We start from the raw sequence: 13,176 nt of genomic DNA on the forward strand, positions 1-13,176 counted from the left end.
AGAGGTTCATGGCGTAATTGCCAGAACAATATCATCAAAATGCTTTTAATCCATCTGTGTTATATAGGATGTGTTTATTGTACTACTACTGAAACCTTTTATACCCGCCAAACAGCTCGTTTCCTGAGCCTCCCGGTAAAAGACCTCGATGACAACAAGACTTTTACTTCCCCTCCAATGGGGGTATGGAGAATCATTACTATAATATGGGAACCGGTTTATGCTACATAACCGAAACAGACCTGTATTTTTGTCCGACCGAAGTCTGGCAACCAGGCAACATTTCTAAAGAATTAAGGGAGAAAAATTTTATGCAGCTAAAAAAATCATTACTATGAAGACCAATAGATCGAGATAAGATATGGGAAAGATACATAATGCCGCTTCCAAAAGAGCCATATGACTTTGGACGCATCTTAAAGATCATTTACAGAGAAGGAGGCAAGGATGATACGTGTTAAAAATCATGAGAAATTTAACTTTAATCAACATCAATTACGTATAAAAACTTGAACCTGAAACCTGAATTCATAAGCTGTCAACTAATACTTTACAAGTTCATTTATATATTAATACTAGTGACTAGTGACGCGTTGCGGTCGATAGGGTATACGTTGATCTACATATATTCTCGTTAACCATATGAAATAGGGAAATTATTTAGGAAGTCACTAATTATTTAAAAATATAGACAAAAGCGTTATAACCGGTTTAAATTTTTACTTGATTTCATGAAAATTAAATAAAAAATTTGGTAGAGTTGATAAGAGTATTAGGCACAAATCACCGTGTAGTCAAGTTTGTAAGAATTAATCATTATAAAGTAATTGAACATTTCATTTTCTAAATGAGGTAGGTAGGTCAGATAATAATTTATTTTTAACAATAATATTTAATATTTTGAATTAGAAAATCAATTAAACTCTTATTAACTTGGCTCTAATCGGTGAAAAATATTCTTGGTTAACCTGTCTACAAATAGATTCAAAGGTTTTCCCACACGTGAGGATACAATAGTGCTTTTCGCTTAATTGCACAACAAAATTCACGTTCAACACGGGGAATCAATTAACAGATACAATGATAACAGATGAACAATTCGTTCAATTAAAAAATCCTGTTTAAATGAACAGTTTGTTCAATTACAGGAATTACAATTTATTGGATAACCTGGTGAATTAACGGAAAATGCATAAATATATGGATTTAAAGTTTTTCAAATATTTAAATATTAAAACGAAAAAATGCAAGTAACAGAATTTCTGTTACAGAAACAGTTTATATGAATTTACATAAAAAATTAAAGAAAGAATTCACAAATAAAAACAAAATAATTTTTGATGACACATATTTTGAACCAAGTAAGCGGGAAACACAATTAACCGGGTTTAATTATGCGAGGAAATTTAGATGTGCTTTCACATGTTATATTCTTTTGTCCGATCACGTGGTTCAATCGAACGAAAATTACTGTATATATGCACATAAATATGTATTTACCCATGAGAAAATCACACTTTCTCTAATTTAAATCCAAAAGAACATTAAACAAATTGGAAACTGCAGTCTTCTGAAGAGTAATGTGCTGAACACATAGAAGACGACAAGCGACGAGCGACATCTGTCAAATATTAAAATACACGCGTTCTTATGGGCACAGATTTTTTCACAACAGCACGACTACGCGACAATAGGCTTGGAGTTGTCGATGTCGCAAAATTAGAAATGTTTCTAATTTTGCCGACGACAATGGCCGCTGTAGAGCTGCCACTAAGATGTGAAATATAAAATTATTCAATGTTCAATATATTATTATTCAATAACAATCTACTATTTAAAACAAATAAATCGTCAATTTTTACATTTTTTGCGTAAATAATTTTACTTTACACTAAATATGTAAATTTTATTGAAGTGAAAGATTTTAGTACGGCAACAATGAAAATGCTGTTTGATATGTCGCTGCCGTCTTCAAAATGTTCAAGACGCTGGCTTCAACGCGACATTTGTGATCAGCCGTCGCTACGTCGTGTCGTGTCGTCGTCTTTGTGTTCAGCACTTAACATATTCTGACGGTATCATTGAACTCGACTCTATTTTTCTCTAATCCTTAAAATTAAAATTGTTGTTTCAATAATATTTCCGGTGATTTTATTGAAGAACAAACGTGAACCGTTGCATAATCAAGAATTCAGAAAACTAAAAGGTGACCCAATCTTTAATCGAATTTAATAAAATCATTAATCAACACTGTCGATTAATTTAAAGGACACTAGATCTCCTGACGACAACTGTTGCAGCTTGACGTTAATGTCATAAACATCCAAATTTTTAGCTGTCAATGTAGCCTCATTATTGAACCGGTAATTTTACGGTGAATGGAAATCACCAGGCAGTAGCAAAACACCACCACCGAAAAGTTTATCGTTGACGATAAATTAATATGCAAATGCTTATCAAGGTTTATCCGGATATTTTCATTGGTGCTGACAGAAGTTAAAGTTATGTTCTATTGGAAGATGTAGTTGTAGATGTTTCGCCCATTGTAACTCAAGAAATTGGGTCAAATAGGTCAAAGAGTAATAGGAAATGCCACGGCCATTGTTTATTTTTGAGTAAATGCCTTCTTTACTATTTTTATACCCTTGCAACAGAGTTGCTAAGAGAGTATTATAGTTTTGTTCACATAACGGTTGTTTGTAAATCATAAAACTAAATGAGTTAGATATAGCATTATATATATCAAAATTATCAGGATGTCTGTCTGTCCGTCCGTCTGTGCAACGGATAACTTGAGTAAAAATTAAGATATCTTGATGAAACTTGGTACCGGGAGAGGGTTGCTGTTGAAAACGGGCCACAACCACAACCACTACCACTACCACAACCACAAAATATGAAAACACATAAAGTGGCATAACTAATTTGGTACAAAGGATCGCATGAAGGAGGGGCATATTTTGATGAAATTTTTGTTTTTGGGGAGTGGACGTATCCCCCTCAAATAGTTTTTTGTATATATATCGCAAACCAATAAAGCTTTATAAACCAAACTTTCTGCAGTCGTTTCCCTTACTTACCCCATCACACAAAGAAAATATACATAGTTGAAATCGTAAAATAACCACACCCACCTCCCATACAAAAATGATGTTGAAAATTACTAAAAGTGAGTTAACTCACTAATGAAAAACGCCTGACACACTAAATTTTACAAAAGAAATGACAGAGAGAAGCTGTACTCAGATTTTTTTTACAAAATGGAAAATGGGAGTGGCGTTGCCAAAACCACCACCACGCTGTCAAAAACCATATCTCAGAAACTAGTCGACCGATTTCAATGAAATTCGATATATAATATTTTCTTGACACCCTGATAACACGGCGAAAAATGGGCGAAGTGGGTTCACAACTACGCCTATTTCTCATATAACTCAATTGTGAATTTCATCTGATTGCTTCACTTTATAATAGTATATACATTAGGAACCAATGAAGATTTTTCGAAATCGGACTGTAACTTTTAAATGCCCCGGATATCGAACATGAAGAACTCAGTGCGTAAGGGTAATTTTTCAGCGCATATATCGATAAATCTCTCAGATATTTTAATTTTATTCAGAGGCCTCTATAGTGATCCATAGCGTGTCTCTGTACTAAAAATGTTTAAAACCGGGTGATAACTTCCCTAGCTCCTATATATCTTATGTTCGGATTATCAATCTTCCAGCGGGCTTATATCGCATATATCGGTAAATATGTGAGATATCTTAACAAAATTTAAAGAGCATATAGTTTTGGATATAGTGTACTTTGGTGGTGAAAATCAGTTAAATTGGTTTAGGAATTACCTTAACCGTATATACAATATATGATGATTTTCGTTTTTCTATGGACTTTATGTCGAATATATTGGTCAATCTAAAAATTGCGAGAGTATTAAATATTCGGTTACACCCGAACTTGGCCTTTCCTTACTTTTTTCATTATACAATTTACTTATATCAAAGATTTTCGTTAACTTTGGTACAAATTCTTTACCGCATGAACCCTCTCGTACCATTCTATCTCTCAAGTAGATATCGACACTTATTATTCCAGATCTGTTATTTAATTAATCGATTATTGTCACTGTAACAAATTGGTACTATCACTATATGTAAACAGATGATTTTAAGTGCTGCCTTTGTAATGCAAAATGCATTGCTGGTTGGCAAAAATTGATTGGGAGCACTTGTGAGAATACATGACGCGTAAACATGGAAAAGAAATCAGTGAGGAATTTGCAAAAACATAATTAAATAAACAAATATTTGTAAAATATGCATTTGGCGTCGATTAAGTAAAAATGGACACGCCAGACGAGAAAGTGGATGCAGTAGTATCCGAAGTGCATAAAGCAGACAATATTACTGAACAAGGAACCCAAAGTAACGCAAGGGTTGAAGTGGAGGAAATACAATCAAAATTGCAGTTTGAAAGTGTTGCACAAGACGTGGCCATATCAAAGGTCGAACACCCCGTTCAAGAGCTAATTGATGCAGTGCTGACACAAAAATCGATTCCAGTAGAGCAACTGGTTGGAACAGCTGTTACAAATGAAAATGAGAAAACTGAACAAATGTTCTCTGTGGAAGCTGAAGTTGCTTTGGAAGCAACCGACAAACAAGTAGTCAATTTCGAAAATCTGCCAGAAACGAATAGTTCAACGCCACCTTCCACGGGAGGCACTCCAAGCTCACCATGTACACCTAGGTCGCAAGTTGACACTTTATCACATATTGAGTGCTTAGCGCAAATTGAGCGACAACGGCTGAATTATGAGCAGCAACTGGAACAATTGCAAACAGCACTAGCGCAAAAAGATAATATGATCACACTCTACCAACGAGAGAACGCAATACTTGATAAGGAAAAAAATGCGGTGAATATAATATTTCAAAGTTATATTGTACATTTTAAATATTTTCTACTTCATTATAGTTTCGAAAAGAAAAAGAGCTCGCAAATAAGGAAAAGGAATCGACGGTAATTAAGTTTGCTATGAAAGAAAAGCTATTACTAGATGCCAAGAAGGAAAAAGAAGCGGTTGAAAAACAACTTGCTGACGCCAAAAAAGAAGTGAAAAATGTGTCCATACGCTTTCAAGCGGTTAATGAAGAGAAGTCGCGCATGTCATACATAATCGATGAAAAGGTTTAAAAATTTTAAAACAAAATAATCATAAATCATATATTTTATAATCTATTTCTGCAGTGCAACGAAGTTCGCAAGTATCAACGTGAGTGTGAGAAACTAAAGACGGATTACTCTCATTTGGAATCGAAGCTTAAGTACCACGCGAATAAATTAAATATTGAAATTGAGCAACGAATGGTGCGTAATTAATATAATTTTAATATTTATATTAACTTGTACATTTCTTTAATATTTAGGCTGTAGAAAGAAAGCTTGAGGAAGAACGGAATGCGCCCAATAAATTGGAAGAAAAGGCTAATGGTAAGTGTAAATACGAATCACCGAAATAATATTTATAATTGTACTTTGTAATTTTAGAAAATCTTAAAATGGAGTATGAGGCTAATACCATTTTACTCAAACATGAAATTAAAAGTAAATCAGATCAAATTGAGCAATTGCACAGAGAATTAAATAAGTCCAAAGATGAAGTTAAATCGTTACAAGAGCAATGTAGCAAAGAGATTTTGGAGGTACCATTTTAATAATATATTTATAGAATAATAATTTACGAGATATATCCTTTTCTATATAGAGAACTGAACTTTATACTGCGTTGGAAAAGTTGCAAGAGGAACACAATTCACTGCAAAATGCTTATAGCGAAGAAATGTTGCACACTGCGAAATTACGTTGCCAATTGGATGAGCTTCAAGTGCTGAAAACGCAAAATACTTTGTAAGACCTTGTCATACAGTATGTGTATTAAATGTATACATTTATTTTGAAACTTATATTTTCTAGAAACGAAGAAAAAATTATCACACTCACTAAGTCGGCAGATGAAATGAATGAAAAGTTGCAAGATAACGAACAGGATTTATCCCAGTTGCATGAACGCGAAAGGGAGCTGTTGAGTATTAATAAGGAAATTAGTGAATCAATTGTTGCCTTACAAAACGAGATTTGTTTGCTAAAGTCTGAGGTGAGTAAATTTAAAGTTATCATTAGAATACATTCTCAATATGTTTGTGATATGGCAAGGTAGCATAAGTTTATTTATTCGATTCTTAATTTTGTATTTTTTATGGTTATATCTTGACTTTTAAAATTTTAAAAATTTTCCTGTAAAACACACTCACACATTCAAAACTTTGAAAAGTAATTTAACTTAAAAAATGTAAAAATTAATGCCCCGGGTGAGGCTCGAACTCACGACCTTAAGATTATGAGACTTACGCGCTGCCTACTGCGCCACCGAGGCTATATCAACCGTGTGTCAATTGGCTTTGTTCTACTACATGTGCTAATATGTATAATTGTGGTTAGAACATAATTGAAATAGACTAAAAAAGTTTTTTTTTCAGGTTCAAGGCGTGCGGGCAGAAAATGATATTTTAAGGAAAGAGAAATTAGAGTATGATAACAAGTATAGAAAATTGCATGAGGATTTGAAAAATGAAGTCGAGAAAAAATTAGAAGAAAGGCAATTGTTAGCTAAGCATCTTTCAGAAAAAACTAAGCTTTATGAAATTACGAAAAGTAAATTAGAAAACGTTGAAGGCGATTTCGAGGCAACTAAGCATAAACATGCGACTGTTGTAAAGGTAAAGTCATTCAAAATAAATATTTGTTTCCCTTAAATCACCATTGTTTTTTTTTGCAAAAAGGAACTCCAACGTGAATTACAAAAGTACAAAAAGTCTATGGAACACTCATCAACTTCAGAATATGCCCCTGCTCGCCAATATTGCACACAATGTAAGTGTATTATTAGTAGTAGCGAAGCCAGTGTGCCATTAACTAATGGGTTTGAGGAAAATGGTACGATGTTACCCGCCAAGCAACATCGCACGCATAGCCGTACTAGCAGTCAAAGTAGTCAGCCCAGCACAAGTCGTCGGCCAAGCGAAACATCCGAGTCGGAAACAATGGCCAGCAGCGTCACCACCATACAACAAGATTTACAGGTACATATCTGGATTAATGTTCTTACCTCTCTTAATAATTATACTCTTGTCTTTAGGGTCCTTCCAAAAAACACTTAGTTGATCGCATATTACGTCTACAACAAGCATCAGCACGACAAACAGAGAAAATTGATTTCCTGGAAAATCACACGCTTTCTCTTGTTGCAGAGCTTCAGAAAAAGTCCAAAGTAGTGCAGTATTACATGCTGCGCGATCAAGCAGGTGCACTTACCTCAACAAGGAGTGATCAAAACAAGTCCGAGTTGGCTAAATACGGTAATGGTGTAATGTCCGCTATATACAATGGAATTAAGGGCGACACCAAGAGTATGACATTAGAATTGTCACTGGAAATAAATAAGAAACTGCAGGCAGTACTAGAGGACACTTTGCTCAAAAATATAACATTAAAGGTAGGAAAATGTGAAATGAATCAGTTGGAATTTTTGTAAATATAATTTGGTGTATTCTACAGGAAAATTTAGATGTATTAGGTTTGGAAGTGGATAACCTAACCCGAAAACTCAGGCTTATGGAGTCCAGAGAATGACACAGACCTATGTTTTAAATAAGGAAGACTGCGACATACAAGAGCCACAAATGTATGAAATTCTGTTTAGTATTAGCATAAATTAGAACAATTCAAGCAGTCATTTTGTAAAACTACATACATATATACATAGTTCAAATTCAATAACATTCCATTTTGTAAGGTAGTTTTATATACTTACTAAAAGAGACATTTTGGTTGAATGTATGAACAAACAAAGTTGTGCAAAGAGAATAAATAAGATAATATATTTATGAATAAAAAATGTTATTTGGGCGTTTTTAATACTTTAACGAAACTATTTTGTCTACGATGTATTCTTTTAAGTTCAATTACTTAAAGTTCCAACAGACGTTTACAATTTTAATAAATGATTAAACAATTTCAAATCATATTTAATTTAAATTGAATTTATATATTCAGAATTCAATTGCAGTGTATAGAAAATTAAAACAAAATTTTCATTTGGGAAATAAGTGGCAGCACCATCCACATAGAATTTGAGTGTGTTCAAGCAGTTGAATGTCAAACAGCTGTTTCACATCTCCGTGCAGATATTTTAATTCATAATCACAACTTTTAATTATTGCTATATAAATTAAAAATACCAAAGTAAAGAGAAATGAGTGCAGTTAAATATATAGGACGTACAACTGATTTTCGTGGCAGGAGTCTGTGGGAAATTTTAGGCAATCTGCGCGACTATGGTGTTGGCCGGCTAATAATACGTAACAAGTTCCAGCGATATGAAGAGCCTTGCTATATGCGCATACTGAAAGTGGAGGTTACACCACATGATGTGAGTAAAATAACAACGGCAATTAACTTATAATGTAATGAAAATAGAAATATTTGTATTATAGCCTGCTAAGGATCCTATACGTAAAGTGGCAGTAACTGTAGAAAAGACGTGGAGAGGTGTAATAAATCCGAAACCTGTCACCATATACAGCACCAGCTATAAGCCGGATTACGAATTAATCCCCAAAGAAGAGGAAACGAAATACATTAATAATTCTAAAAAAGTATCTGAGCAAATATTAGCTACTAGTATAGAGTTTCCTCCATTGTTGCGCGAATTCATACGACAGGAAACTGGTGTTGAAGCACCGATAATGAAAGTTCATCATAAGTCTACTCACAACAAACTGGCACGATTGGCAAAGGAGGGTGAAAAGCCGACTATTGAATGTACAATGGGGCTAGGTACTCCAATCAGTCCGAAACTATATGAAGATGTTTTATAAGCATATTTTCTGTACTTCATTACTAAAATATATTAAGTTGTAAAAAACATAAATAGTATATTGTTTGATTGTTTGACAAAAATACAAATATGGGATTGCTCAAAGTGTATTCAACACACACACACACACTTTGGGATTTCTTAGGAAAGCCTACATTCTCAGGGTGTGCTAGATTTTGACGAAGTTCGATGTGAAGAAAAAATTCAATTAGTCTATTTTTCACCATTTCAATTCAGTTGTATGTTTATTCAAATTCATTAAAACTTCCAAAAGTAATTAAACCAAAAGCAGGTTTAAATATGTAAAATTCATCGAATTAAAAAAAAAAATATTTTGATGAATCAATTTATAATTAAAGATGAAATCTTTTTAATACTTATAAACGTAAAAAACTGTTATAACTAATGACTCGCTATTTAGATTAATAAGTTTAATTCACTGGCATTTTGTCCATTTTGCGCTACTGACTTCCTCTGGAATTGATGATTGAGAACAGCTCCTTTTTGAACCATAACTTTGACCACTAAATTTTTCTTTAGAGAATGCTGGATATTTCTGAATTTGCTCTTTAGGAAAATTCTGAGAGTCACAAAGTTCATCCGTTTCTTCCTCATCGATGTAATCATCAAAATTATCTTCAAAGTTAGTTTGATTTCGGTTAAGTACTGCACATTCTTGAACTTCAGCGTCTTCTCTGGCTTTTCTCTTTTTCTCCCGCTGTTTAGCTTCTTCTGGCGACATTCCTCCTGCAATCATCTTCCTTATTCTTCTCTTTTGAGCAACTGACCAATATACATAGTTATATTCACTTGCAGTCTTTGAGTTTCGCAAAAGCTTTTCTTCTTCGGTTTCCGGAATAAGCATGAAATCAGATAAGTAGCTAGTACTTTGTATATTAACTGGTCGAGGGAAAATTACTCCCCGCAATTTCCTTTCGACTGTTACAGGTATCTTTATATTGTTGGGTTTGTTGGGATTTTTTATCTAGTAAAAAGAACATAAATGTTAACAAAAAATCCCATTAACAAAACCAACTCACAGTCTTTGTTGCCATATCTACAGCAAGTATGCGCATATAGCTGGGTTGTTTTTCGTCCTGTTGGAAGGAGCTACGAATGATTAGGCGGCCAACACCATGATTTGGCAAATTTTTCAAAAGTTGCCAAAGTGGTTTCCCTTTATAATATGGTTTAGGATGACATCTTCGTTTATTCCTTTTGCCCATATGTAACAGATTTTATAAATGTCTTCAAACAAATCAATTGTATCAAACCAGCGGATGCAAACTGCAATTGTCTGCTTTGAATATCTGCATAACTCTTTTTAAAATTGTTAAAATTTTCATAAAAAATTTCATATAAATAAAATCACATTTTTATGATGTTTCACAAAATTTTTGTTTCCAAATAGGCCAAGAATCATAATTAAAGATCAAATTAAGTTCACCTTAAGTTTTATCGATCATAATCGAAAACGAATTGTACTCACGCCGAAAGACGCTTCAACTGGAGCTAACTGTACAATTCTTCAAAGGTTTCAATGTGTCTGACTCATATATACAGTGGAACTTCTCTAACTCGAATCACCATAATCCGCAAAAAACTTCGAGTTAGAGAGAGTTATAGGATATTCATTAAAATATACACTTTTTCAAAAATCTGTAAAATATAGATTTAAATACAGTTTTATTTATTTAATTCGCAAAAAGTTTTATGTTCATACGTTAAAACATGTATTCTAAATTTTGTTTGTTGCAGTTTGCTATTGTTTGGCTCTTGACGTCTGTATCCCATTCCTTTTTTACTTGATTTATGCAACCCATAAGTGTAATATCATATTATTTGTTCGCCTTAATAAGATATAGAGGAACTCTTTTAAAATCCAGCCTCGATTGTAAATTTTTTAATTTTGTTTATGCCGTGGTCGAAAAGTTCGATTTATGGCAGAAAATTGGTAAGAAAGTTAACTTCAATTGCCAATTTAAGAAATCGAGTTATGGACAACTTCGAGTTAAGGAAGTTTGAGTTAAGGAAGGAAATTTATACGAATCTTGATTTCTAAACGCTATTGCCAATACAAAAATTTGAGTTATGGATATCTTCGAGTTATGGAAGTTCCACAGTAATATATTAAATTAGTGAAATGACAACCATAAACTTAGCTGCATACAATAGAAGCCAAGGAGGTGACGAAGCCGATAAATTGCTAGGTATGGTAGTTTCTTGATTAGATGGTTGTTGTAATGATTATCTAAACCTGTCTAAAAGGCAAGCACAATTAATTGTCATTGAAGTCATCTAATGGACCCAGGAAAGGAGCTTTTTCGACAATGTCGGAAAAAATGGAAAGGAGTGTTAGAGGTGTCGGATTTATTCGGCATGCAAAGAGATTTTGTGTAATGCGGGGACTCTTTGCATGCAGGACATATGTTGGGTATGTCGGATTTCAATCTGGATAAGTAGGGGTAGATTAAACTGAGAACGAAGTTTCTCTAGTTTTGGAAGACAACTCGAGCTCGATGTGTGCGATGGATAGGGATTTAGGTACGTCATTCACTGGTAGGGAGGCAAAGAAGCTACTCTGCACTTCGGGGGTGCTCACAGTCGGAATTTTAATGCCATTGATTGAAATATTTAGGTACTCCTTCGTCCAGTTGGTGAATCCCTGGTTGCTAAAGTTTTAGTAGCTCCTGTATAAAAGCGAGAAAGTATGCGCTATTCCATTGGTCGACGTGAATAGCGTACAATCGACAGCGCAAGAGTGGACAGAGACTCCTGTTGGTGATAGGGAGAGTTTCGAGATGTAAAAGTTAAACAGAAGGGGGTTCCACCATGTAGAACTCCATTTTTAATTCTTCAAATTTTTGATGATTTGCCTCGAAACATTGCGGGTTATTGACGACCGGAAGCGAAGATTGTTCGATATCCGTCGATGGATTTGGACGATTTGACTTTTTTGATGATAACTGCGACCTCTTCACAGGTGAAAGCAGTCAGCGACAGGCAGTCTTTTGACATATTGCGCAGTCTACAATACACATTTTTCCTAAGAAATAAGAAAAAGAAAAGTGTTTGGCGATTTTTCAACTGAGTTAGTTCATAGCTCGTTTAGTTTAGTGTATGTATATAATTGGCGTAGAAACCGTTTAACCGGTTATAACCGAGTCGACAACAACACGCCTTTCGCGTTTCCTTCGCAATTCGGCACCAGTTGGAAATTCCAAGGGTAACCAGGTCGGCGTAGTCGCTGTCCTTTTATTCGCTGAACTATGTCAATGTCGTCGTATAACTCGTACAGCTCCTCGTTCCATCGTCTGCGATATTCACCGTTGCCAATGTTGAGAGGTCCATAAATATTCCGCAAAACCTTTCGCTCGAAGACTAATATTGATGCTGGTTTCCAGGTATACGAAATTATCTACGACTTCAAAGTTATGACTGTCAACAGTGACATGGGAGCCAAAACGCGAATGCGCTGACTGTTTGTTTGATGACAGGAGATATTTTTTTTCTTGTCCACATTCACCTCCAGACCCATTCGCTTCGCTTCCTTATCCGGACGGGAAAAAGCGGAATTAACGGCGCGGTTGTTGCTTCCGATGATATCAATATTATCGGCGTACGCCAGCAGCTGTACACTCTTATAGAAGATTGTACCTTCTCTATTTATCTCTGCAGCTCGTATTATATTTTCCAGCTAGTGATAGTGAGTCACCTTGTCTGAAATCTCGTTTGATATCGAACGTAGACCTGTTGCTCAACGGCAGCTTACACAACCGTATTCGTTTTGCGGGGATTCCAAAATGAGGTATCGCAGATCCTTTTCGTGCTATCGTGTGTCGATCCTATTTTCACGGGTCTTCTCCAAGATTTGGTGCATGGTGAATATCTGGTCCATGGTGGACTCGATAGAACCTTATAGGCGATATTTAGGAGGCTTATCCCACGGTAATTGGCACATATTGTGGGGTCTCCCTTTCTATGGATTGGGCAGAGCACACTGATATTCCAATCGTCAGGCATGCTTTCTTCCGACCATATTCTGCAAATGCATGCACCTTATTAGTAGGCTAATTGGCTAAGATTCACCAATTGCAAGGGCACCGAACGTAAATCCAGTCCTGTCCTGTCATCGGAGACTGCCCACTTCTATGTATGAGGTTGCGCCAGTAAAAAAAAATATCTCCCAAGCGCCTAAAATCAGAGTCGATGGACATTCTCCCATTAAAATG

The 13,176-nt window shown here is 34.9% G+C and overlaps 3 protein-coding genes and 1 non-coding gene across 4 annotated transcripts; 2 read left to right on the forward strand and 2 right to left on the reverse strand.

Moving 5' to 3' along the window:
- Positions 1-4,209: 4,209 nt before the first annotated feature.
- On the forward strand, positions 4,210-7,967 carry Otg1 (coiled-coil domain-containing protein 186). Its single transcript, XM_011187845.3, has 11 exons — positions 4,210-4,924; positions 4,984-5,196; positions 5,257-5,376; positions 5,436-5,499; positions 5,557-5,711; positions 5,774-5,916; positions 5,983-6,163; positions 6,546-6,785; positions 6,849-7,148; positions 7,205-7,561; positions 7,624-7,967. The coding sequence occupies exons 1-11, from the start codon at positions 4,349-4,351 to the stop codon at positions 7,696-7,698; spliced, it is 2,424 nt and encodes an 807-aa protein (XP_011186147.1). The 5' UTR covers positions 4,210-4,348; the 3' UTR covers positions 7,699-7,967.
- Positions 6,370-6,442, reverse strand: Trnam-cau (transfer RNA methionine (anticodon CAU)). The gene has a single exon. It is a non-coding gene; the product is annotated as a tRNA-Met (tRNA).
- A 234-nt stretch (positions 7,968-8,201) lies between the features above and the next one.
- Positions 8,202-8,998, forward strand: LOC105214421 (uncharacterized). Its single transcript, XM_011187847.3, has 2 exons — positions 8,202-8,497; positions 8,562-8,998. The coding sequence occupies exons 1-2, from the start codon at positions 8,321-8,323 to the stop codon at positions 8,943-8,945; spliced, it is 561 nt and encodes a 186-aa protein (XP_011186149.1). The 5' UTR covers positions 8,202-8,320; the 3' UTR covers positions 8,946-8,998.
- A 158-nt stretch (positions 8,999-9,156) lies between these two features.
- LOC105214422 (uncharacterized) lies at positions 9,157-10,421 on the reverse strand. Its single transcript, XM_011187848.3, has 2 exons — positions 9,985-10,421; positions 9,157-9,929 (listed from the first exon to the last, which is right to left on the reverse strand). The coding sequence occupies exons 1-2, from the start codon at positions 10,168-10,170 to the stop codon at positions 9,381-9,383; spliced, it is 735 nt and encodes a 244-aa protein (XP_011186150.1). The 5' UTR covers positions 10,171-10,421; the 3' UTR covers positions 9,157-9,380.
- Positions 10,422-13,176: the final 2,755 nt, after the last annotated feature.

Source organism: Zeugodacus cucurbitae, chromosome 4 (assembly GCF_028554725.1).
Source record: "Zeugodacus cucurbitae isolate PBARC_wt_2022May chromosome 4, idZeuCucr1.2, whole genome shotgun sequence".
In the NCBI taxonomy this organism is placed as follows: Eukaryota; Metazoa; Arthropoda; class Insecta; order Diptera; family Tephritidae; genus Zeugodacus; species Zeugodacus cucurbitae.

Coding starts and splice junctions, on each gene's coding strand:
- Otg1 (XM_011187845.3), top strand. CDS start 4,349: ATGGACACGCCAGACGAGAAAGTGGATGCAGTAGTATCCGAAGTGCAT. Junction 5,377..5,435: donor TTGAAATTGAGCAACGAATG/GTGCGTAATTAA, acceptor TTTAATATTTAG/GCTGTAGAAAGAAAGCTTGA. Junction 5,500..5,556: donor ATTGGAAGAAAAGGCTAATG/GTAAGTGTAAAT, acceptor TTGTAATTTTAG/AAAATCTTAAAATGGAGTAT.
- LOC105214421 (XM_011187847.3), top strand. CDS start 8,321: ATGAGTGCAGTTAAATATATAGGACGTACAACTGATTTTCGTGGCAGG. Junction 8,498..8,561: donor TGGAGGTTACACCACATGAT/GTGAGTAAAATA, acceptor TTTGTATTATAG/CCTGCTAAGGATCCTATACG.
- LOC105214422 (XM_011187848.3), bottom strand. CDS start 10,170: ATGGGCAAAAGGAATAAACGAAGATGTCATCCTAAACCATATTATAAA. Junction 9,930..9,984: donor TAGATATGGCAACAAAGACT/GTGAGTTGGTTT, acceptor TCTTTTTACTAG/ATAAAAAATCCCAACAAACC.